Consider the following 25,929-nt stretch of genomic DNA (forward strand, 5'->3'; position numbering starts at 1 on the left):
TCCCTTATTGGATGTATTTTTGTTCTTCTCTCCTCTTGAACAGATTTTAAAGCTGGAGTCGGGGGCAGAGTCTTGAGTCTCCCAGAATCGGGGGGAGCCCAGGGAGACCCCAGGAGTCAGGGCAACATAAGAAATCCCTGAGAGTCAGGGCAGCCAGATGCTCCATTTCATCTTTTAAAAAAAGTAAAACAAACAATATGATTTTTCTGAAATGTTAAATTTCACAATTTCATTTCTGCAGGAAATTTTGAATTTTCAAGTTTTTATGCCAAATCAGAATGAGAACATTTTTTTTTTAAACCCTGGAATTTTCCTGTGGAACAGAATTCCCAAGTTTTGACCAGCTCTCCAGGTGTTGCATGGTTCTCCTTGTGCGTGTATTCTGCACATTTTTCCTGGCTCTCCTCTTGCACAGGGCTTCAGAATATTGGTACCAAATAACTGCCATCACTTCTTGCAACATCTATCCCTCAACTAACCACCTGCCTCTCCCATCATGTCTGTTCTTCCAGGGGCAATAAACCCAAGACGGAACATGGTGGCACGGAATGAGAGCAGGGTGAATGAGTTCATCCTTTCTGGCCTGAGCACCAACCACACCCTGGAGCTGGTCCTGTTCGCCTTCTTCACAGTCATCTATGTGTTGATCCTGCTGGGGAACACGCTCATTGTCTTCACCATCGCCTACGACCAATGCCTGCACACCCCCATGTACTTTTTCCTCAGCAATCTCTCTTTCATTGACGTCTGTCACTCCTCAGTGGTGATGCCCAAGATGCTGGCTGACTTCCTAGTGGAGAGGAAGACCATCTCCTTTGGCGAATGCATTGCCCAGATGTTCTTCCTCCACCTCTTCGCCTGCACCGAGATCTTCCTCCTCACCATCATGGCCTACGACCGCTACGCAGCCATCTGCAACCCCATGCGCTATGGCACCATCATGAGCCACAAGTTCTGCCTGAAGCTGGCTGCAGCCATGTGGCTGGGTGGGCTGGTCCACTCCGTGGCCCTGACTGCCCTGACCCTAAACCTCCCATACTGTGGCCCCAATGCCATTGACAACTTCTTCTGCGACGTCCCATTGGTCCTCAAGCTGGCCTGCGCTGACACCTATGTCTTTGAGGTGCTCATCATCTCCAACTCGGGGCTCATCTCTGTGATCTGCTTCATGGTGCTGGTGGTCTCCTACGGCATCATCCTCGTCTCCCTGAGGAACCACTTCTCCGAGGGGCGGCACAAGGCACTCTCCACCTGCGCTGCCCACCTGACGGTGGTGACGCTTTTCCTGGGCCACTGCATTTTTATCTATCTCAGGCCGGCCAAGAGCCTGGCCGCAGACAAGGTGGTGTCAGTGTTCTTCACGGCTGTCACTCCACTGCTTAACCCCATCATCTACACCCTGAGGAACGAGGACATGCAGCAGGCACTGCGCAAACTGCAGGCGAGGCAGGTCAATTCCAGAAACAAATGACCCTGAGTCCCAAGGAATCGTTTTTGGGGCAGTTCTCTGGCCTGTGTCATGCAGGAGGCCAGACTAGATGATCACAGTGGTCTCTTCTGGCCTTTGTATCTATGACTCTATGAATATTTATCTCTTCTCCACCACCCATCACTGTTTTATCTGGGTATCTGTCCATCTTTAGGGGTTGTCTTCACTGCCGTGATCGCTCATGGTGTAACTTGAGTATCGCCCCTAACCCAGCTCCTATACACACTCACCAATTTCTAGTTCAAGTTAAGTGGTGGCTTATAGTCAAGCTAACTGGCCCATTGGAGGATGGGGTTAGGGGGTTAAGCTTGAGTGCTGCTTACCAGAGCTAACAAAATAAATTATTTTTGGTTCTCTGGCAGTATCAAAAAATTATGTAGGGCGGAAGGAGAGGGATAATTTTGGGTAGAATGAAATGTCTCCTTCAACCTGAAACTGAATTTTTTGTTTCTTTTTTTTAGTTTTTTTTTTTAAAAAATAATAAAATCAAAGTAAACTTTGAAACAAAAAAATCTCAAATCAAAAAATCATATCATTTTATTTTTAAAATGTCAAAATGAAACACTTTTATTTTTTCAGAATATTTTTCCCTATCAATAGACACGAATGCATGGTGGAGTTCATGGAGGATAGGTCCATCACTGCCTAAGCCTGTGACTGCAAGATGCTGGGATTGGACAACAGAGGATGGATCACCTAATAATTGCCCTGTTCTGTTCATTGCTCCTGAAGCATCTGGCACTGGCCACTGTCTGAAGAGAGGCTACTGGGCTAGATGGGCCTTTGGTCTGACCGAGTATGGCCATTCTTATGTTTCTTATTCTTATGCGTGAAATGTTTCAATCAATCCAAATCTGCATTTTTCTGCCTGTAATCACAAGAAATATTTAGCTACAGGAACTCAATACCTCATGGTACCACTGAGAGTTCACAATGCAGCAGGTCAAACATTCTCCACCTGAACATTTTCTGTCAAAAAAGGACATTTTGTTGAATTTGAAACTTTTCATGGGAACATGTCAATTTTGATGGGCGGGATGGGGGGAGAAAACATTTTGAGAAAGTCAAAATATTTCATTCTGACCTTATCGGAATGAAACCTTTTGATGTTTCATTTTATTTAAAAATCTACTTCATTGTACATTATTGTATCAATCGTAATGTACAATATTTTTTAAAACTGAAATCAGAACAGAACATTTTTATTGACCTGAAAGTGGGAAAGCTTGAACTTTTGTTGCTTTTCTTTCTGATTTCAGAATGAAAACAAATTTCAAAATGTCCAGTTTTCCCGTGGCATGGAAATCCTGAGTTTTGCCCAGCTCCCCTGAGCAGGGCTTCATACAGAGCCACGTTTATATCGTTATCCCTTTTGACGTAATGGCTAGTCCAAGTTTGATGAGCTAGGGGTGTTCCGGCTGGGAGCAGAAATCGACAAAGGACTCTGGTATTTTTGCAGATGGACTCGTGTTTATTTACAAGGAGCGTACAGTCCTGCTTCTCCAGATACAGGAGAGAAGCAAAAACCAGGGAAAGCTTCTTTGCTCCAGACACCAACCTCTTTCAGCCGGCTGGTTGGCTCTCCTACTTCCTTGCTACTGTCTCTCTCTAGCCCTGTGTCCCTTTGTTGTGTTGTACCACAGACCTACAATGACAAAGCCCTTTGGTGCTCTCTGCCCACAAAGTCTAAACTGATGGGTGGGCTCAAATACCTCATTTGTTGGTTTAACTGTCTCTTAAGGCTCATCTAATCTGTTCTGACCTCAGCCTCTGGTTTAACACATCTCACTTAACAAGATGGCTAAGGATAACATCCAGCGTTGCATTACACAGTTTGGAAGGGCCATAAACGCTCCAGGTTCTGAACATAAACCCAACACTAACAGACAGGGGGTGGGGGAAACTTCCCTCTAGGCAGTTTCCATGGCTGGTACCGGGCACTGTCAAGAGAGAAAACTGGGCTGGATGGGCCCCAGTCTGATCTGGCCTGGCCATTCCCAAGTTGACAGGTCTAAACCCTTGATGCATGAATGAGTGAGTAACTTAATGCAGCTGGGAATCTGTGCCATTGACCCTACTGGAGCTATTGGTGATTTACACTACCTGGGGACCTGGATCCCCATTGACTCCAGTGGAATTATGGCCAGTTTGCACCAGTGTGGAATCTGGCCCCACTGACTCCAGTGGAGTTATGTCTGACTTACACCCATTAGGGATCTGGCCCCTTATCTCTGTTTCATGCCATTGCAAAGTCTCCAGCACAAGTTTGCATCCTTCTAATCAATTCCTCTGGGTCCCGTTACAAGTTTTCAAAGGAAGTCCAGTTTGGCTGATGCTGCCTCTGGAACGAGTTGTTCAGGAGCTAATTAAAAGTAGCAACAGGAGTGTGATGAGGCAGATGGCAGAAACAGAAGCAAAATCAGCTCTCAAGAGAGACTGCACAAGCCGGCTGGTGTAAGAAGTGACAACATTCCCAGCATGTTGCATTCGGGCTGTTCCACTCTCGAACTCTCACTGCATTCATCGATGCATCGATGGACTGGAGTGACCCCTAGGGAACTAGTAATGTCCCACCTGCCCATAAACCCGTCACCTATTCAAGCTTCTCACCCCCATGCAGACAAAACCCCCAAAACTTGGGTGGGGGGGTAAAATCTGGGAGCTGGTACTCCTGGGTTCTATCTTCAGCTCTGGGTGAGGAGTGGGGTCTAGTGGGTTAGCGCAGTGGTTCTCAACCAGGGGTACAGGTACCACTTGAAAGACCTCTGCATTCCCCCAGGAGGGGTTAGATGGGGGTACGCAGAGGTCTTCCAGGGGGTAGATCAACTCATCTAGATATTGGCCTAGTTTTACAACAGGATACAGAAAAAGCACTAGCAAAATCAGTACAAACTAAAATTTCATATCAATAATGACTTGCTTATGCTGCTCTGTACACTGAAATGGAAGTCAATATTTATATTCCCACCCATTTATTGTATCATTATATGGTACAAATGAGAAAGTTGGCCATTGTTCAGTAAAAGTGTGTTGTGACGTTTGTATTTTTATGTCTGGTTTTGTCAGCAAATTGTTTTTAAGTGAGGTGAAACTTGGGAGTACACAAGACAAATCAGACTCCTGAAAGGGGAAGTCATCTGGAAAGGTTGAGAACCACTGGGATGATCAGGGGGGCTGGGAGACCAGACTCCTGGGTTCTATTGCGAAATATTCCACTGAGTGACCCTTGGTAAACTCAAATATCTATGGTCACATATGACTAGTTGTGAGACCCCACACACTCAGCTCTGCTGGAGGCCCTCTATCCCAACCACAGCCCCCTGCACTCCCCCCACCCTCCAGCTCTGCTTGTGTCCCTCAGTCCCAACCCATAGTCCCCTGCTAGGCCAGTCCTGGGCTCCCCCCATGCTCTATTGAGCAGACCCTGATTGTGTGACAGATTCCAAAGTAAATTCTCTTCTAACTGCTGGTGAAATTTGGTGGGGAGCAGAGGATGCGCGGATGAGAATTCCACAGCTGGAGTTTCCTGGCACTCCTGACTCCCCAGAACATTAACGAATAAGTAACTTTAATCACGCGAGCTTGGGCCTTTGGATCAGTTAAGCCCGGGGATAATATCAGCTGATAGCCCGTGTTCAGTGCATCGGACTCTGTGTCCATCTGGGACCCAGGAGAGCTTTCCTTCCCTTCCTGCTTTGTTGTTACATTCCCTTGGACTTGCAGCAGCTCAGCTTTATTGTTTGTTGGGAAAGAAAAAATGTGTTTGTTTGTGTATTTGTGTGTGTGTGTGTGTTTGTGTGTCTTCCAATCCATCCCTTTGGACCTCATTTCCCCATGCACTGGTCCATTCCTACCTTGGAGGGTTCTCCTCCCTCAGGACCCCATCTGTCTGAACATTACCCTATTTCCCCCTGGAGAAAATCTGTCTCTCCCTCAGTTTCCTCATGGCCCCCTTCACCTCCTGGTTCCTTAGGGTGTAGATCACCGGGTTGAGCACCGGGGTCACCATCGTGTAAAAAACTGACACGACCTTGTCCAGTGAGAAGCTGGTGGCAGGGCGGGTGTAGATGAAGATGCATGGCCCAAAGAACAACGCCACCACCGCCAAGTGGGAACCACAGGTGGAGAGCGCTTTGCGCCGCCCTTCAACGCTCTGGCTCTGCAGAGAGACTAGGATCACCAGGTAGGAGGCTAGCAGGGCCAGGAAGCAGGTGAGAGAGATCATGCCGCTGTTAGAGACGATCAGCACCCCTGTCAGATAGGTGTCGGTGCAGGCCAGCTTGATGACAGGTGGCACGTCGCAGAAGAAGCTATCGATGACGTTGGGGCCACAGTAGGGCAGCCGGACGGTGAGCACGGTCTGCACCAGGGAGTGGACGGTGGCTCCAGACCACAGGGCCCCCACCAGCCAGGTGCACGCTCGCAGGCTCATGAGCATGGGGTACTGAAGCGGATGACAGATGGCCATGTAGCGGTCGTAGGCCATGACGGTCAGGAGGAAGATCTCGGCGCAGGCACAGAGGTGGAGGAAGAAAAGTTGGGCCATGCAGCCCCCAAAGGAGATGGTCTTCTCCGCAGAGAGGAGATCAGCCAGCATCTTGGGGGCCGTGACTGAAGCGTGGCAGATGTCGATGAAGGAGAGGTTCCCCAGGAAAAAGTACATGGGGGTGTGGAGGCGCCGGTCATTGACCACCGTCACCATGATGAGGCCGTTCCCCGCCAGGATCAGCAGGTAAATGATGGAGAAGAGGGCAAAGAGGGCCAGCTGCAGCTCCCAGGTCTCGGTGAGGCCAAGCAATACAAAGTGTGTCACCATGGTGACATTCTCCCCATCCATGCAGCAAGCTCTGCGGCGGAGGCCCACGCACTGCACCAGGCAGGGAATCACGGGGATGCCAAGCGGAGCTCTTCGCTGGGATCTGGGGGCAAGAAGTTCAGGGCCTGGGGATAGGAAAGGTTCAAAGCCAGCTAAGGGATTTGGACACTTAAAATGAGTGGATAGCGGGCATCCGCTTCCCTGAGGGGGCTTTGAAACACTCACTCTACAGGCGGGTTTTTTAAAAAGAGAGTGCCCAATTCCCATTGACTTTTACTCTCTTGGGCTCCCTTGGAAATCCCAGCCTGTGTGTGGAGGAGAAAGAAAGAAAGAAACCATTAGCCACGTGAAACTGTCATGAACATGATGTCAGGTTAATAGCGAGGATCTCTACGCACAGTTCTTATACCCAACAACCGAGTCCATGCACAAGACAACCAATAAATCATTGTACACAAGCCATTCCCACAGACACGCACACCTCTACCCGCCACACCAAGGGCTCAGAAGAGAGCCTCAATGTCAGTGTCTTCCCACCTTACAAAGAGAGAGAAGGGGAAGTGCTGGGTCTATTCAGCTTGCTCAAGAGAAGGTTAAGAGGTTTCTAGATTCACAGATTCCAAGGCCAGAAGGAACCACTGTAATTATCTCACCTGACCTCCTGTGTAACCCATGCCACAGAACTTCCCCAAAATAATTATTTTAGAAAAACATCCATTCTCAATTTTAAAATTGCCACTGATGGAGAATCTACCATGATCCTTGGTAAATTGTTCCAATGGCTAATCACCGTCATTGTTCAAAATGGAGCCTTATTTCTGATCTGAATTTGTCTAGCTTCAACGTCTAGCCATTGGATCATGTTAGATGTTCCTCTGCTGAAAAGCCCATTATTAAACAGTTCTTCCCCATATAGGTACTTACAGACCAGGGATCAGCAACCTTTGGCACATGGCTCTCCAGGGTAAACACCCTGACGGGATGGGACGGTGTGTTTACCTGCCGCGTCAGCAGGTCCAGCCCATCACAGCTCCCACTGGCCACGGTTCGCTGCTCCAGGCCAATGGGGGCTGAGGGATGTTATCACGGGCTAAGTTGTCATGGGATAAAAGTGAAGGTCCTTTCATGGATTGAGAATTGGTTAAAAGACAGGGAACAAAGGGTAGTGTAGATGTGCGGACTCACCCCTGGAGCGCCTCCTGCTGGTGACTCCTGGGAATTAGCTTGTATCAGCTCTGGAGCGCCCTCTGCAGGCCAGTGATCTGCCTGTCCTCTGGCCCCCGTGTTCCTCCCTGGACCCGGTGCCCTTTTATGTGGGGTGCTGCCCACTGGCAGTAACCCCTTTCTCTCAGGGTCTCCCCTCCCTGGGAAACCCCCACCCACTATCCCCATCTCACCTCAGTATACAGCTACTGCTAGTCATTGTCTAGCCCCCATGCCCTGGGGCAGGCTGCAGTATCAGCCACTCATCACTGGCAAGGAGGGTTTGGACCTGCTGCCTTGGCCTACCCCTGGGCTGCCCTCTGCAACCCCCAGTGCCTATTGGCCTTATGCTAGGCCGCAGCCTGGGGCTTTCCAGGCTGGAGCTCCCCAGCTCTGCTCCACTCAGGTACCCTATGTCTAGCTCCCTGCAGCCAGGCCCATCTCCCTCTACAGGCAGAGAGAGGCTCTGTCTGCCCCTGGCTTCTCTGCCTTTATAGGGCCAGCTGAGTCCGTTTGGGGCATGGCCCCAGCTGCAGCCACTTCCCCCAATCAGCCCAGCCTAAAAGTTGCTTTCTCCAGCCACAGCTCCCTCCTAGGGCTGTTTTTAACCCTTCAGGGCAGGAGCAGGGGTCCACCCCGCTACAGGTAGGAATTAATGGTAAATTCTCAGAATGGAGAGGGGTAACTAGTGGTGTTCCCCAAGGGTCAGTCCTAGGACCAATCCTATTCAATTTATTCATAAATGATCTGGAGAAAGGGGTAAACAGTGAGGTGGCAAAGTTTGCAGATGATACTAAACTGCTCAAGATAGTTAAGACCAAAGCAGACTGTGAAGAACTTCAGAAAGATCTCACAAAACTAAGTGATTGGGCAACAAAATGGCAAATGAAATATATTGTGGATAAATGTAAAGTAATGCACATTGGAAAAAATAACCCCAACTATATATACCAGGCCTGCACAACATACGGCCTGCGGGCCACATGCGGCCCGCGGAGCCTCACTGTGCGGCCCACCGGGGGATTCTAAGTCCCCCCACACACGCCGCTCTGCGGGCAGCCCAGAGCCTTTGAATTCAAGCGGCGGCAGGGAATCAAAGGGCTCTGGGCTGCCTGCAGGAGCAGGGAGCCCAGAGCCCTTTAAATCTCAGCGGGGGCCGGGATTCAAAGGGCTCTGCGCTGCCCGCTGCGGCGGGGAGCCCAGAGCTCTTTAAATCCCAGCCGTGGCCAGGAATCAGAGGGCTCTGGGCTGCCAGCAGCCACGGGGAGCCCAGAACCTTTTAAATCCCAGCTGCGGCCGGGAATCAGAGGACTCTGGGCCAGGGGCGGCAGGTTATATGGGCTCGAGGTGCTTAAGCACCAGGAATATTCAAGGCTGAGGGCTCTGCTCCACCAATATTTGGAGCTGGGTTTCTCCCCTGCCCCCACCTTGGAGCTTCCCTGCCTGAAAGAAAACAGCCAGTGCCTCTCTCCTTTGTTTGTGCTGCTTCTGCCTAAGGCTATAGAGATCAGCGGCCGGCAGCCTCTTGGAGCACCGGGGGAGGGGAAGAGGTGTTTGTGCCTCAGTGTCCCCTATGCAGTTCTTAAGTATCTAGGTGGTGGATCAGAGTGTGTGATTGCTACAGAGCAAGGGGCCAGTGCACCTAAATGCCTGGCACTCTGTCTCTTAGCAACTGATGGCCTGGGCCCCTCCTCTGCAAAGGTGCCGGCTGAAGGTGTTGGAGACAAAGGGATCAGGTGACCTCCTGGCCCGGGAAAGGGGCTGAGCAGAGAGGAGGGGCTGGAGGGGGTTGGTTAGTCTGGAGCTGGCTGGGGACGAGGAGTGAAGTGCAGACGGGCGGGGGGTCTGGCTCACTGCCCCCAGAATGGACCCGGCCGAGGGGTCTGGTTCTCTGTACCTACAAGCTCTGTTAGACCGTGTTCCTGTCATCAAATAAACCTCTGTTTTACGGGCTGGCTGGGAGTCACGTCTGACTGCAAAGTGGGGGTGCAGGACCCTGTGGCTTCCCCAGGACCCTGCCAGGGCGGGCTCGCTGGGGGAAGCGCATGGAGGGGCAGAGGATGCTGAATGCTCCAAGGAGAGACCCAGGAGGTGAAGACATGTGAGCTTCTTGCTCTGAAAAAGTCTGCTCCAAGGGAGAGGAGGCTCCCCAAAGTCCTGCCTGGCTCTGTGAGGAGCAGTTCCAGAGCATTACCCGGCGACTCCGTGACACCCAGTACCCACCATAGGGGAGGCGAGTGGGCTTTCTGGACCTGAGAGAGTCCCTAGGAGCATGTGCAGTGACTGTGGTGCAGAGTGAGTGTGCTGCACGGAGAGGGGAGAGGAGGGGTCCCTCCCCTGGAGCTTGCTGCTGCCGGTAATGGGGTGGTGGGGGAGTCCTCTCTGGCCCTAGCCCTGGGGCAGCCTGTCTGCATCCCAAGTTCCTTATCCCCAGCCCTGCCCCACCCCAGAGCCTGCACCCCCAGCACCCCAACCTTGAGCCCCAGCCCTGAGCACCCTCCTGCACTGTGAACCCCTCATCCTCAGCCCCACCCCAGAGCCCTCACCTGAGGGGAAAAACGTGCAACTTAAATTTGGTGGTCAGTTTGGAGTATCATTGTGTTTAGCACAATACTTGATTATTTTACACCCCTTTAAAGTATATAACTAGTCGTATACAGGTGTTACAAAGTGGGAATGTTCTTCTCTGAATACTGTGTGGGTGCCTCAGTTTCCCCTATGCATTTCTCAAGGATCTAGATGGTGGGATAAGGGGGTGTGATTGTTGCAGAGCCCTACAGGGCCAGTGTGATGCCGTCTGCACAGAGAATGGCTGCAACCCTGTCTCCAGGCAACTGATGGCCTGGGCCACTCTCCTGCAAGCTGCCAACTGAAGGTGTGGGAGAACAAAGAGATCAGGTGGCCTCCTAATTCCTGGAAAAGAGACAAAGGCCAGAGGAGGGAGTGTCAGTGCCTGTGCAGACTTCCAGGAAGCGCATGGTGTGGAAGGGGATGCTGGGATGCTTTGGAACTACTCCATACAAAGCCAGTCAGGACTCTGGGGGAGCCTCCTCTCTCTGAGCAGACTGTCTCCAGGGCAAGAAGCTTACACCTTCCTGGGTCTGACCTCAGAGCATTCAGCCCTTCCACACCATGCACTTTCCGCAGCGAGTCTGCCCAGGCAGGTCCTGGGGCAACCAGAGGTCCCTGCACCCCAACTCTGCAGTCAGACGTGACTCTCAGCCAGCCGGTAAAAACAGAAGGTTTATTAGCCGACAGGATCACAGTCTAAAACAGAGCTTGTAGGTACAGAAAACAGGACCCCTCAGTCAGGTCCATCTTGGAGGGTGGGGAGCCTAGACCCAAGTTCTGGGCCTCTCCCCATTTCCCCAGCCAGCTCCAAACTGACACTCCCTCCTCTAGCCTTTGTGTCTCTTCCGGACAAGGAGGCCACCTGATCTCTTTGTCTCCAACACCTTCAGTTGGCACCTTGCAGGGGAAACTGAGGCACCCACACAGTATTCAGAGAAAATATTAAGAACATTCCCACTTTGTCACAACAGGTGCAACAAAATTTAATACCGTATATTGAAGCAGGCAAGTGCCGCTTCTGACTTTCCACTTTTAATTGACCCTTGTAATCTTGTGGTGCCGACGCATTGTAGCTTCATTTGATATCGGCTTACAGGTCGAGAGCGGTGGGGGGGAACACCACCATTTTGGGCACCACCAAAAATTATACAAACCTGCCGCCTATGCTCTGGGCTGCCTGCAGCTGCGGGGAGCCCAGGGCCCTTTAAATCCCAGCCGCCGCCGGGAATCAGAGGGCTCTGGGCTGCTGGCAGCCGCAGAGAGCCCAGAGCCTTTTAAATCCCAGCCGCGGCCGGGAATCAGAGGGCTCTGGGCTGCCCGCTGCGGTGGGGAGCCCAGAGCCCTTTATATCTCAGCCGCGGCCGGGAGTCAGAGGGCTCTGCACTGCCCACAGGGGCAGGGAGCCCAGAGCCCTTTAAATCCCAGCCACGGCCGTGGCTGGGATTTAAAGGACTCAGGGCTCCCCGCGGCTGCCAGCAGCCCAGAGCCCTTTGAATCCCAGCCTCTGGCCGCTGATTGTCCCCTTCCCAGACCCCTGCCCCAACTGCCCCCCAGGACCTCCATCCCCTATCTAAGCACCACTGGTCCTTGTCCCCCGATTACGCCCTCCCGAGACCCCTGCCCCTAAGTGCCCCTTGGGACCCCAGCCCCTATCTAAGCCTCCCTTCTCCTGGTCCCCAACTGCCCCCTCCTGAGACCCCACCCAACTTCTCCCCAGGACCCCACCCCCTACCTCTCCCCTGATAAACTCCCTGGACTCCCATGCCTATCCAATTGCTGCCTGTCCCCTGACTGCCCCTCCCAACCTCTGCCCCATCCACCCCCCACCCGCTCCCTGTCCCTTGACTGCCCCCCGGAACCCCCTACCCCGTCTCCCACCCCCAAACAGCTTACTGTGCAACTCAGACCAGCGTGTCTGGCTCCGTGCAGCTCCAGACAGTTGCTGCCATGCTCCCCCATGGAGCCCACAGCCCTCCTCCCTGCCCCCCCAAGCACCTGCCTTCCAGATTTGAACACCTCAAAATTCAGGAGTGCTCAAGCTCGGTTTGGGCAGCTTTTACTTCATTTCTCCCAAATCAAATATACTGATCCACTGTAACTTGCTGTAGAAAAAGTAGGATAAAATTGAGCAAGAAATGCTTATTAGCACTGGAATTGCTATTTTCAACAGCCATTGCCTTTTTGTTTGTTTGAAAGGAAGACAGTGAGATTGCATTGGCAAATTCCCCATAGAAAGAAAGAGTGGAACAAAAGAATAATAAAGGCACCTCAACTTTTCCTCATTTATGTAGGACAGTCTTATAATATGCATCCAGATATTCTCCAATCACACAAGCTGAAAATTGTTCCACTTTACTGCAGCTCTGTAACCATATGGAACCAATCCTGTCTGTGTTTTGTGCATATCCAAAATTCCAGCTGAATGACCCGCCCTGGAAGCGAGTTACCAGTGACCTAGGGCTGGGGCGGCAGGAGGTGTGGGGGGGGGCACTGGTGGGGGGGGAGCCCAGGGCTGGGGCAGCAGCAGGGTGGAGGGAGGGCACTGGTGGGGAGGAAAGGGGGAAGCCCAGTGCTGGGGTGGCAGGGAGTGTGGGTGGGTGGGGGGAGAGCCCAGGACTGGGGCAGCAGGAGGGTACGGGGGGAGCCCAGGGTTGGGAAGGGGGACAGCCAAATTTTTTTTTGCTTGGGGCAGCAAAAAACCTAGAGCCGGCCCTGCCGGGTTTCCCCAGCCGCCGGAGCCCCGGGCTCTTTAATTTGACCCTGAGGGCTCCCAGCCACCTCTTTAGCTGGGAGCCCCTGGTTGATTTAAAATAAAGTATCACCCCCCCACCCCCAACCTTCCTTTTTGGCCCACAGCTGTTTTGGTGGGGTGGCGCTGGGGAAGGAGGGTTTGTTTCCGCAGGGCTGGGCGGCCCTGGGGCGGGGTGTTTCCTCGGGCTGGGAGGTTTCGGCCCTCAGCTGTTTTCTTTGGAGGAATGTGGCCCTCGCCGCTTTACAAGTTGTGCAGGCCTGATATATACAATATGATGGGGGCTAATTTAGCTACAACAAATCAGGAAAAAGATCTTGGAGTCATCACGGATAGTTCTCTGAAGATGTCCATGCAGTGTGCAGAGGTGGTCAAAAAAGCAAACAGGATGTTAGGAATCATTAAAAAGGGGATAGAGAATAAGATGGAGAATATATTATTGCCCTTATATGAATCGATGGTACGCCCACTTCTCGAATACTGTGTACAGATGTGGTCTCCTCATCTCAAAAAAGCTATACTGGCATTAAAAAAGGTTCAGAGAAGGGCAACTAAAATGATTAGGGGTTTGGAATGGGTCCCATATGAGAAAACATTAAAGAGCCTAGGACTTTTCAGCTTGGAAAAGAGGAGACTAAGGGGGGATATGATAGAGGTCTATATAATCATGAGTGATGTGGAGAAAGTGGATAAGGAAAAGTTATTTACTTATTCCCATAATACAAGAACTAGGGGTCACCAAATGAAATTAATGGGCAGCAGGTTTAAAACAAATAAAAGGAAGTTCTTCTTCACACAGTGCACAGTCAACCTGTGGAACTCCTTACCTGAGGAAATTGTGAAGATTAGAAGTGTTCAAAAGAGAACTGGATACATTCATGGAGGTTAAATCCATTAATGGCTATTAGCCAGGATGGGTAAGAATGGTGTCCCTAGCCTCTGTTTGTCAGAGGGTGGAGATGGAAGGCAGGAGAGGGATTACTTGATCATTACCTGTTAGGTTCACTCCCTCTGGGGCACCTGCCATTGGCCACTGTTGGTAGACAGGATACTGGGCTAGATGGACCTTTGGTCTGACCCAGTACAGCTGTTCTTATGTGCTGGCCACTGCTTCCTGCAGCCTCCATTGGCCTGGAGTGGTGAACCGCGGCCAGTGGGATCTGCAATCGGCCAAACCTGCAGATGCAGCAGGTAAACAAACCGGCCCAGCCCGCCAGGTGGCTTACCCTGGTGAGCCATGTGCCAAAGGTTGCCCATCCCTGTTGTAGAGTGTAACCGTCTCTTTGTTAAACTAAATAGATTGAGCTGCTTGAGTCTCTCACAATAGGGCAGGTTTTCTCATCCTTTAATCATTCTCGTGGCTCTTCTCTGAACCCTCTCCAATTTATCATCATCCGTCTTGAATTGTGGCACCAAAACTGGACACAGGATTCCAGCAGCTGTTGCACCAGTGCCAAATACAGAGGCAAAATAACCTGTCTGCTCCTCCTCAAGATTCCCCTGTTTATGCAGCCCAGGATCACATTAGCCCTTCTGGCCACAGTGTTGCACTGGGAACTCATGTTCAGCAGATCATCCACCATGACCCCCAAATCTTTTTCAGGGTCACTGCTTCCCAGGACACAGCCCCCCATCCTGTATGTTTGGTCCACATTCTTTGTTCCTGGGTGTAGACATTTACATTTAGGTGACTTGATCCCAGTCTATAAACACCTGCTTTGTGAAGAGATGTCTGGTAACAGAGGGTGCTTTACTTTAGCAGCCAAAGGCAGCACTAGATCCAGTGGCTGGGGGCTGAAGCTAGATAGATTCAGACAGGAACTATGGTTACAAAAAGTTAACAAGCCATTGAGACAATTTACCAAAAGACACAGTGGATTTTCCACCCCTGGAATCTGTAAACCAATACGGGACAACTTTCTCAAGGAGTCACTCCAATCCAACACCAAATTATTGGACTCGACTCAGGAATCCCAGGGGTGAAATTCTCTGGTCTGAGCTATGCAGGAAGTTAAACTGGGTGAACAAAATGCCCTCTTTAATCCTTAAAATCCATTAATCTATCCTCCAGGGCAGAATTTGATTTTTTATAATTTCAACAGATAATATCCATGTTCTATTTTTTAACATTTGTTTCTATTTTTATCTGTTTAAATGTTCACAGTTGTGGGAAATTATGGAGGTGTCCGACAATAATTATTTGACGCTTTGCTATAAAAAGTTAAAGCTTTATAAACCTTAACACAAGTTGTCAATATCACGTCAAAATATACAAAGTAAATCTCCTTCAATTAAACCCTAATAAGTGCTCACCCAGCATCTTTCTTACTTTGCCTAGCTACATTTTGATTATTTATGGATGGAGATATTTTTGTTGGTTTGTGTGTATGGTTAAATCACTGTTCACCGATATTTACTGACCAAAAACAAATCCTTCCAAGAGCTGTATAACATGAGTGCTCAGTTACTGGGGGCAGTAATGGACGTGGGGGAGGGGGTTTCACTCCACCACCAGGTGCCTAAGTGAAACCTCCTGCCCTGGGTTATGCTGGAGGTCAGACAAGGTGATCGAATGACCCCTTCTTGGTTTAACATCTATACAGCTAGGGATTTTTTTAAAATCACCGTTCCATTAGGAGATGCAATCAGATGAAGGAACCTGGAATTTCAAGAACATAGTCAGATGGGACTGGGAGGGACTTTCTGAGTCATGGAATCCTCTCCGTACTATTACAAGCAACCCTGTCATATAATCCCATTTGTAAATGTATCAAACTCCAGCTTCAAGCTCACTAACTTGTTTACCCCACTCCCCTTGGGAGGCTATTCCAAAATTTCTCTCCTCTGAGGGTTAGAAACCTTCTTCTCATTTCCAGCCTAAATTTATTCGTGGCCAGTTTATCCCCGTTTGTTCTGGTGCCAACTTTGTCCTTTAGCTTCAGTAGCTCTTCTCCGTCCCTGGTATTTACGCTCCTGATGTATTCACAGAGCAAAATCAGATCCTTTCTCAGCCTTGATTTTGCTAAACAAGCCCAGTTCTTTGAGTCTCCTCTCATAAGATCAGTTCTCTGTTCCCGGGATATCTTAGCAGCCCTTCTCTGCACCTGTTATAATTTGAATTCATCTTTCTTGACCATGAGTAACCAGAATTGGACACAGTATTCCAGATGAGGTCTTTCCAGTGCCTTGTACAATGGCATTAATACTCCCCTATTGCTATGGGAAAGCTCTACAGAAAATGTGTTCAGTATTTGTTGCGTGTGAATATTCTGCTCCTTGCTTGCCGTTCAGATCCCAACAGAGGGGGAAAAGGAGTAAATTCATGCCCAATGCACTGGACACACAAACAGCTCTGATGACCCATCAAGATACTGATTCACTGCTGGCTTACCAGTGTGCCAGAGTGGAAAATCTGGCCCCAGCCTAGTAACTCTGATATAAGGGGATTTACCTGATCTAGTGCAGAGATGGGCTGAGTAAAGCTGCAGCCTCCTAAACTGAATCGCTGTCAGAAAGCTCCACAGCTACATGGGCCCAGCAGCTCCAGGATTTCCTCTCATCTCTGCATCCTGGCTTGGCAGCTCTCCGCCTGCTGCAGCTGTTCCGGAGTTCCCAGCCTAGTGCGATGCTGTCTCCTGTCAGATATCGGATCGTCTGCTTAGCTCAGCCACCAGGAAGGAGGCTGGTTAAAGAGGGAGCTGTTGGGAGAACTGTGCACCTTCCTCTAATTAAATCACCAGGGATGTGACTTTTTTAAAAAATATGAAATGTTTTCCCCAAGCGCAGAGTTTTCCGCAATCCATAGTGAGCTCCAGAAGCAGCCAAAGGAGGGAGCTCTGGGCATTCGGAGGTTTCACTGCTGTTTGCTCCAACTTTCTCCCTCCCCAACTTCACTGCCCACTGGCCCCTCTCATCTGCTTCTCCCTGCCTTGTCCCTCCCCTCGCTTCCCTTCCTTTCCTTTCCATTTCGCTGAGCCCCATCTAGATAACTCACCCCCCAAAACTCCTGGCACTCAATGCCATTCGCGGCGTTCCCATGGTTCGCTCTATCCCTTCCCTCTCGCTGGCTCTCTGCTCTATTTAAATGGCAGCTTTTCGGGACAGGGCCCATCTATAAAGTGGATAGAAAGTTGGCTAGATCATCGGGCTCGACGGGTAGTGATCAATGGCTCCATGTCTAGCTGGCAGCTGGTTTCAAGCGGAGTGCCCCAAGGGTCGCTCCTGGGGCCGGTTTTATTCAATATCGTCATTAACGATCTGGAGGATGGTGTGGACTGCACCCTTAGCAAGTTTGCAGATGACACTAAACTGGGAGGAGTGGTTGATACGCTGGAGGGTAGGGATAGGATACAGAGGGACCTAGACAAATTAGAGGATTGGGCCGAAAGAAATATGATGAGGTTCAACAAGGACAAGTGCAGAGTCCTGCACTTAGGACGGAAGAATCCCATGCACTGCTACAGACTAGGGACCGAATGGCTGGGCAGCAGTTCTGCAGAAAAGGACCTAGGGGTTACAGTGGACAAGAAGCTGGACATGAGTCAATAGTGTGCCCTTGTTGCAAGGGGGGAGGGAGGGAGGAGAGAGAGAGAGAGAGAGAGAAGCTCAGTGGTTTGAGCATTGGCCTGCTAAACCCAGGGTTGTGAGTTCAATCTTTGAGGGGGCCACATAGGGATCTGGGGCACAAATCAGTACTTGGTCCTGCTTAATTTATGCCAAGCAAGGACCAAAGTATTGTGCCAAGTCCTTTATTCTTTCATTATTTTAGCTTCCTCCCAAAAGATGACATTGCCTGCCACTTTTGCCAGTTCTGTCTCTGTTTACATGCCCCCTATCAGCTCAGGCACACTGATGGATTTGTCCTCACAATAGCCCCAGGAGGTAAGAAAAGGTTATCATCCCCATTTTACAGAGGGGGAAACTGAGGCAGAGAGTGACATGGCTCAGGTGACACAGCAGAGCTGAGAATAGAACCCAGGAGTCCTGGTTCTCAAATCCATCCACCCACACCCCCATGCTAGCCAATTAGGCCCCACTCCCCTCCCAGAACCCAGGAATCCTGGTTCCCAGCCCCACTACTTTAACCACTACACCCCACTCCCTTCCCCAGGAGAAGAACTAAAACCACACAGTAAAGTGGCAGGAAGGCAGAGAATCCAGTCAGCCCTCCAGGGAGCTGAGTCTGTGGGTGCACTTCAGAGCAGGTGCTTGCAGAACCGACCCTGCCCTGCGCCACTGAGAGAGTCTGTCTGGCTGTAAATCACTGGGTTTTGGAGCTGGTTCTTGGCACCCACTCTGCACTAGCTGAGAACAGGAGAGATCCAGACACACAGGCTTGGAGTGCCTAAGGGAATTAGACACTCAAGTCCCTTTGAATTTCCCGGCCCGTAATTTAACCCTAGTTCGGTTCAAATAAAAGTGAGAATTTTAAGACCAGGTCATATCTCAGGAACCTCTGGTCCAAATGATCTGATCTTTCCCGCACACACCTCCCATCTATCCTAGCAGTTTTCCAGCAGATCTCATGCTGCATGCAGATTCTAGAGCACTTTGAAAGTCTTTTGAACAGAAGAGACACTTCAGCTTGAAGCGAGGGGCACCCAGTGCTGGGCTGGCTCAGGAGGACCCAGCAGGAAGCCAGGCTGCAGGTTTCTGTGCAGCTGGCACCTGGGTTCCCCTCGCTGTGTCTCTCACTGCGCAGTAGTAGATGCCGGCGTCACTCAGGCTGGCTCCATCTCGGGTGAGGTTGGTGGAGCGGGAGGCCTTGTCCACCACCATGGTGAATTCTCCAGCGGTGGAGGAGCCGTCATGCCCAATTCCTAGAAAGCTCGGCGCCCCCCAGCCCTGCTGGGGCTGTTTGTACCAAGACATCATGTCATGGGAGGTGGCATTTTGGCTGCATGGGATCAAGATCCTTTCTCCTTCCACATACGTGAGCTGAGAGGGCTGGAAAACCTGGACCAGGGCCCATCTCGGAGCCACTGCAGGAAGAGAGGCAGGAAGTGAGAGAGGGAAGGACTCTCCGCCACTTGGGCGGTGATGCACAAATTGCCTAGGGATAGAGAAAACCTGGGTGCAGAGACACTGACCTCAAAGAATGAGCGCCTCTAACCCATACTAAAGGTGCTTAGAAGTGCCGTGCTGGAGAGAGAGCAGGAAGACAAGTGGATAAATTGACGGATCCTGCCAGGGGTAAGGTGACCAGATGTCCCAATTGTATAGGGACAGTCCCGATAATCAGGGCTTTTTCTTATATAGGTGCCTGTTACCCCCCACCCCCGTCCCAATTTTTCACACCTAGCCAGAGGATTGATGAAGACAAGAGACGGAGAATCTTACCCACCGAGTAGGGACAGCACAGGCAGTAATTCCTTCATGGTAATGCTCAGAGCACTGCTCGCGTTCTGTGCTTTCCAGCCATGACTGATGCCTGCCACCCAGCTGCCTCTGCAACCGCAAACACCCTGTCTGCACAGAGCACCTAGCCTACCCCTCCCTTCCACCCACCAGCCTCTTCCCTTCTGAGCTGGTCGCAACAGCACAGCACCCCCTTTGATCTCCTCCGAGCGATGCAGCAATTGTAAAACTTCTCTCTTCTAGCTCGCTAGCTGCATTCCCAGGGTCTCCATGTGCTTAGGTCTTCAGTGGGGCCTGGTGCTCAGGTGTGAACGTCACCCCCCAGTGTGCAACTCTGAGACTGTCCTGTCCCATCACACAGCCATGATCCCACCCCTGAGCTCTCAGGGCTGCGGGCTGGGGTGCGGGGGCTGGGCTGGGAGGCTCTTCTACAAGGGGAGTGGGTTGTGGCTGGGAGATCCTCGCCTGCGGCAGCAGTCGCTGCAGGGAGGCGGTGGGGCTGGGATTGGGAAATCTTCACTCTGGGACAGAATGGGGCTGGGGCTGGAGGGGTCTGGGGGGGAAGTTGGGGGGATCATGCACAGAGGAGGGGGCTTGGGCTGGGTAGGGAGGTTCCCGCCCTGGCCCAGTAGGGGGCTGTGGGTGGACGTTGGGAGGATCAGGCACAGCGGTGGGGGCTGCGCGGGCTGGGGCTGGGCAGGGAGGTTCTTACCCTGGGACAGAATGGGGCTGGGGCTGAGGCTGGAGGGGGCTCAGGGGGAAAGTTGGGAGGATCATGCACAGAGGAGGGGCTGGGGCTGGGCGGGAGGTTCTCACCCTGGACCAGGATGGGGCTGGGGTGTAGTTGGGGATCATGCACAGAGGAGGGGGCTGAGAGGGCTGGGGCTGGGCAGGGAGGTTCTCGCCCTGGACAAGGATGGGGCTGTGGGTGGAAGTTGGGAGGATCATGCACAGAGGAGGGGGCTGGGGCTGGGCGGGGAGGTTCTCACCCTGGACCAGGATGGGGCTGGGGAAGTTGGGAATCATGCACAGAGGAGGGGGCTGAGAGGGCTGGGGCTGGGCAGGGAGGTTCTCGCCCTGGACCAGGATGGGGCTGTGGGTGGAAGTTGGGGGGAAAATGCACAGAGGAGGGGCTGAGAGGGCTGGGGCTGGGCAGGAGGTTCTTACCCTGGGACAGAATTGGGCTGGGGCTGAGGCTGGAGGGCTCAGGGGAAAGTTGGGAGGATCATGCACAGAGGAGGGGGCTGGGGCTGGGCGGGGAGGTTCTCACCCTGGACCAGGATGGGGCTGGGGGGTGTAGTTGGGGGGATCATGCACAGAGGAGGGGGCTGAGAGGGCTGGGGCTGGGCAGGTTGGTTCTCGCCCTGGACCAGGTTGGGGCTGTGGGTGGAAGTTGGGAGGATCATGCACAGAGGAGGGGGCTGAGGGGGCTGGGCAGGGAGGTTCTTACCCTGGGACAGAATTGGGCTGGGGCTGAGGCTGGAGGGGGCTCAGGGGGAAAGTTGGGAGGATCATGCACAGAGGAGGGGCTGAGGGGCTGGGGCTGGGCGGGGAGGTTCTCACCCTGGACCAGGATGGGGCTGGGGGTAGTTGGGGATCATGCACAGAGGAGGGGGCTGAGAGGGCTGGGGCTGGGCAGGGAGGTTCTCACCCTGGGACAGAATAGGGCTGGGGGGAGAGTTGGGAGGATCATGCACAGAGGAGGGGGCTGGGGCTGGGCGGGGAGGTTCTCGCCTGGGACAGGATAGGGCTGTGGGGAGTTGGGAGGATCATGCACAGAGGAGGGGGCTGAGGGGCTGGGGCTGGGAGGTTCTCGCCCTGGGACAGAATTGGGCTGGGGCTCAGGCTGGAGGGCTCAGGGGAAAGTTGGGCAGATCATGCACAGAGGAGGGGCTGGGGCTGGGCGGGGAGGTTCTCACCTGGACCAGGATGGGGCTGGGGGGGTAGTTGGGGGATCATGCACAGAGGAGGGGCTGAGAGGGCTGGGGCTGGGCAGGAGGTTCTCGCCCTGGACCAGGATGGGGCTGGGGAGTTGGGAATCATGCACAGAGGAGGGGCTGGGGCTGGGCGGGAGGTTCTCACCCTGGACCAGGATGGGGCTGGGGGTAGTTGGGGGATCATGCACAGAGGAGGGGGCTGAGAGGGCTGGGGCTGGGCAGGAGGTTCTCGCCTGGACCAGGATGGGGCTGTGGGTGGAAGTTGGGAGGATCATGCACAGAGGAGGGGCTGAGAGGGCTGGGGCTGGGCGGGGAGCTTCTCACCCTGGGACAGGCTAGGGCTGGGGGGTGAGTTGGGAGGCTCATGCACAGAGGAGGGCTTGGGCTGGGTAGGGAGGTTCTCACCCTGGGACAGGATAGGGCTGGGGAAGTTGGGAATCATGCACAGAGGAGGGGCTGAGGGGCTGGGGCTGGGAGGTTCTCGCCCTGGGACAGAATTGGGCTGGGGCTCAGGCTGGAGGGGGCTCAGGGGAAAGTTGGGCAGATCATGCACAGAGGAGGGGCTGAGGGGGCTGGGGCTGGGCGGGAGGTTCTCGCCTGGACCAGGGTGGGGCTGTGGGTGGAAGTTGGGCGGATGATGCACAGAGGAGGGGCTGAGGGGCTGGGGCTGGGCAGGAGGTTCTCGCCCTGGGACAGGATAGGGCTGGGGAAGTTGGGGGAATCATGCACAGAGGAGGGCTGAGGGGCTGGGGCTGGGCGGGGAGGTTCTCGCCTGGACCAGGATGGGGCTGGGGTAGTTGGGGATCATGCACAGAGGAGGGCTGAGAGGGCTGGGGCTGGGCAGGAGGTTCTCACCCTGGGACAGAATAGGGCTGGGGAGAGTTGGGAGGATCATGCACAGAGGAGGGGCTGGGGCTGGGCGGGAGGTTCTCGCCTGGGACAGGATAGGGCTGTGGGGGAGTTGGGAGGATCATGCACAGAGGAGGGGGCTGAGGGGCTGGGGCTGGGCTGGGAGGTTCTCGCCCTGGGACAGAATTGGGCTGGGGCTCAGGCTGGAGGGGGCTCACGGGGAAAGTTGGGCAGATCATGCACAGAGGAGGGGGCTGAGGGGGCTGGGGCTGGGCTGGGAGGTTCTCGCCCTGGGACAGAATTGGGCTGGGGCTGAGGCTGGAGGGGGCTCAGGGGGAAAGTTGGGCGGATGATGCACAGAGGAGGGGGCTGGGGCTGGGCTGGGAGGTTCTCGCCCTGGGACAGAATTGGGCTGGGGCTGAGGCTGGAGGGGGCTCAGGGGGAAAGTTGGGCGGATGATGCACAGAGGAGGGGGCTGGGGCTGGGTGGGGTGGTTCTCGCACAAGGCAAGGCCAGGGCTGCAGGGCTGTGGGACTCAGTGCGCAGAAGAACACAGCCGGAAGCAGCTGGTGCCAGCTGCTGTCATAGGCATGAGACTGAGCGAGATGATTGCTGGGAGTGGCAGCCCTTCTGTTCCTTTGCAAGTGGTCGTTAATAACACCGCCGTCTTTCTCTCATACAGCGTCTCCCAACCTTTCACATATTGATCCTTCCAGCCCTCCCTCCCCCGGGAGGCAGGGGAGGGCAGTTTTCCCCTTTGGACAGATGGGAACTGAGGCTAAGTGCTGGCCCAAGATCACCTGGGAAGTCTGTGGCAGAGCAGGGGCCTGAATCCAGTAACCTCTTCACTGTTCGCAGCAGCATGAGATAACTGCTCTCAGCAGGAGGGGAGCTCTGAGGAGCCCATTCCCCCACCATACACACACCTGCTCCAGATACTGCAGAGCTCAGGAAGCCTCTGGGGTCAGTGTGTCTCTCACAGCACACAGGTAGGAGGCAGCCCAGCATCTGAGACCCAGTAGAAGTTGGCAGTTTGGTATGTGCAATTGATCTGGAAGGCGTCCCCTTCCTTGGCAGTGACCGGCCCCTCTGGCTGGTGCACAATGGTCTGGGCCATCACACCTGGAACAAAACAATCATTGGGGGTCTTATACTGACAGCCACAGAGAGATTGTGTAAAGCCCCGGGCGGAATGGACAGCGAGTGTCGGGTGAGACAGTCAGAGGCTGTGCAGCAGGGTACTGCTCACAAAGACAGGAAAGTCCAGAGGAAAAACCTGAGTGTCTCTGGATTAAATTTAGAAGTATGAACAACAAGGGTAATGTCGTGGTGGGAGTCTGCTACAGACCACCGGACCAGGGGGTGAGGTGGACGAGGCTTTCTTCCAGCAACTAACAGAAGTTGCTAGATCACAGGCCCTGGTTCTCATGGGTGACTTTAATCACCCCGATATCTGCTGGGAGAGCAATACAGCAGTGCACAGACAATCTAGGAAGTTTATGGAAAGTGTAGGGGACAATTTCCTGGTGCAAGTGCTGGAGGAACCAACTAGGAGAAAAGCTCTTCTTGACCTGCTGCTCACAAACAGGGAAGAAATAGTAGAGGAAGCAATAGTGGATGGGAACCTGGGAGGCAGTGACCATGAGATGGTCGAGTTCAGGATCCTGACACAAGGAAAAAAGGAAAGCAGTAGAACAGAGACCCTGGACTTCAGAAAAGCAGTCTTCGACTCCCTCAGGGAACTGATGGGCAAGGTCCCCTGGGAGAATAACATGATGGGGAAAGGAGTCGAGGAAAGCTGGCTGTATTTTAAAGAAACCTCATTGAGATTGCAGGAACAAACCATCCCGATGTGTAGGAAGAAAAGTAAATATGGCAGGCGACCAGCTTGGCTTAACAGTGAAATCCTTGCTCGTCTTAAACACAAAAAAACAGCTTACAAGAAGTGGAAGATTGGACAAATAACAGGAAGGAGTATAAAAGTATTGTTCAGGCATGCAGGTGTGAAATCAGGAAGGCCAAATCACACTTGGAGTTGCAGCTAGCCGGAGATGTTAGGAGTAACAAGAAGGGTTTCTTTAGGTATGTTAGCAACAGGAAGAAAGTCAAGGAAAGTGTGGGCCCCTTGCTGAATGAGGGAGGGAACCTAGTGACAGAGGATGTGGAGAAAGCTAGTGTACTCAATGCTTTTTTTGCATCTGTCTTCACAGACAAGGTCAGCTCCCAGACAGCTGCACTCTGCAGCACAGTATGGGGAGGAGGTGACCAGCTCTCTGTGGAGAAAGAAGTAGTTCGAGGCTATTTAGGAAAGCTGGACTAGAACAAGTCCATGGGGCCGGATGCGCTGCATCTGAGGGTGCTAAAGGAGTTGGCCGATGAGATTGCAGAGCCATTGGCCATTATCTTTGAAAAATCATGGCGATCGGGGGAGGTCCCAGATGACTGGAAAAAGGCTAATGTAGTGCCCATCTTTAAAAAAGGGAAGAAGGAAGATCCAGGGAACTACAGGCCAGTCTCACCTCAGTCCCTGGAAAAATCATGGAACAGGTCCTCAAGGAATCAATCCTGAACCACTTAAAGGAGGGGAAAGTGATCAGGAACAGTCAGCATGGATTCACCAAGGGCAAGTCATGCCTGACTAACCTAATTGCCTTCTATGATGAGATAACTGGCTCTGTGGATGAGGGGAAAGCAGTGGATGTGCTATTTCTGGACTTTAGCAAAGCTTTTGATACAGTCTCCCACAGTATTCTTGCCAGCAAGTTAAAGAAGTATGGGCTGGATGAATGGACGGTAAGGTGGATAGAAAACTGGCTAGATGGTCGGGCTCAACGGGTAGTGATCAATGGTTCCATGTCTAGTTGGCAGCCGGTATCAAGTGGAGTGCCCCAAGGGTCGGTGCTGGGGCCTGTTTTATTCAATATCTTCATTAACGATCTGGAGGATGGTGTGGACTGCACCCTTAGCAAGTTTGCAGATGACACTAAACTGGGAGGAGTGGTTGATACGCTGGAGGGTAGGGATAGGATAGAGACAAATTAGAGGATTGGGCCAAAAGAAATATGATGAGGTTCAACAAGGACAAGTGCAGAGTCCTGCACTTAGGACGGAAGAATCCCATGCCCTGCTACAGACTAGGGACCGAATGGCTGGGCAGCAGTTCTGCAGAAAGGGACCTAGGGAGTTACGATGGGTGAAAAGCTGAATATGAGTCAACAGTGTGCCCTTGTTGCCAAGAAGGCTAATGGCATTTTGGGTTGTATAAGTAGGGGCATTTCCAGCAGATCGAGGGATGTGATCATTCCCCTCTACTCAGCACTGGTGAGGCCTCATCTGGAGTACTGTGTCCAGTTTTGGGCCCCACACTACAAGAAGGATGTGGACAAATTGGAGAGAGTCCAGCGGAGGGCAACAAAAATGATTAGGGGGCTGGAGCACATGACTTATGAGGAGAGGCTGAGGGAACTGGGATTGTTTAGTCTGCAGAAGAGAAGAATGAGGGGGGATTTGATAGCTGCTTTTAACTACCTGAAAGGGGGTTCCAAAGAGGATGGATCTAGACTGTTCTCAGTGGTAGCAGATGACAGAACAAGGGGCAATGGTCTCAAGTTGCAGAAGGGGAGGTTTAGGTTGGACATTAGGAAAAACTTTTTCACTAGGAGGGTGGTGAAGCACTGGAATGGGTTACCTAGGGAGGTGGTGGAATCTCCTTCCTTAGAGGTTTTTAAGGTCAGGCTTGACAAAGCCCTGGCTGGGATGATTTAGTTGGGTTTGGTCCTGCTTTGAGCAGGGGGTTGTACTAGATACCTCCTGAGGTCCCTTCCAACCCTGAGATTCTATGATTCTATGATAAGCCTGGCTAGAGGGAGGGAGCTGTCATCTGTCTTGCACATGGGGGTGAATCACACCTGGTCCATGGACACACCTTGGTCATCTCGGGGAGATCAGGAGGCTGGGC

General features: G+C 52.5%; 2 protein-coding genes across 2 annotated transcripts; one reads left to right on the top strand and one right to left on the bottom strand.

Annotated features, from left to right (window-relative positions):
• The first annotated feature begins 535 nt into the window (after positions 1-535).
• Positions 536-1,471, top strand: LOC120392581 (olfactory receptor 4E1-like). The gene has a single exon (XM_039517372.1). It carries the CDS (start codon positions 536-538, stop codon positions 1,469-1,471), a length of 936 nt encoding a protein of 311 aa, XP_039373306.1.
• A 3,919-nt stretch (positions 1,472-5,390) lies between these two features.
• On the bottom strand, positions 5,391-6,326 carry LOC120392580 (olfactory receptor 1509-like). Its single transcript, XM_039517371.1, has one exon. It carries the CDS (start codon positions 6,324-6,326, stop codon positions 5,391-5,393), a length of 936 nt encoding a protein of 311 aa, XP_039373305.1.
• Positions 6,327-25,929: the final 19,603 nt, after the last annotated feature.

Source organism: Mauremys reevesii, unplaced genomic scaffold (genome assembly GCF_016161935.1).
Source record: "Mauremys reevesii isolate NIE-2019 unplaced genomic scaffold, ASM1616193v1 Contig103, whole genome shotgun sequence".
In the NCBI taxonomy this organism is placed as follows: Eukaryota; Metazoa; Chordata; order Testudines; family Geoemydidae; genus Mauremys; species Mauremys reevesii.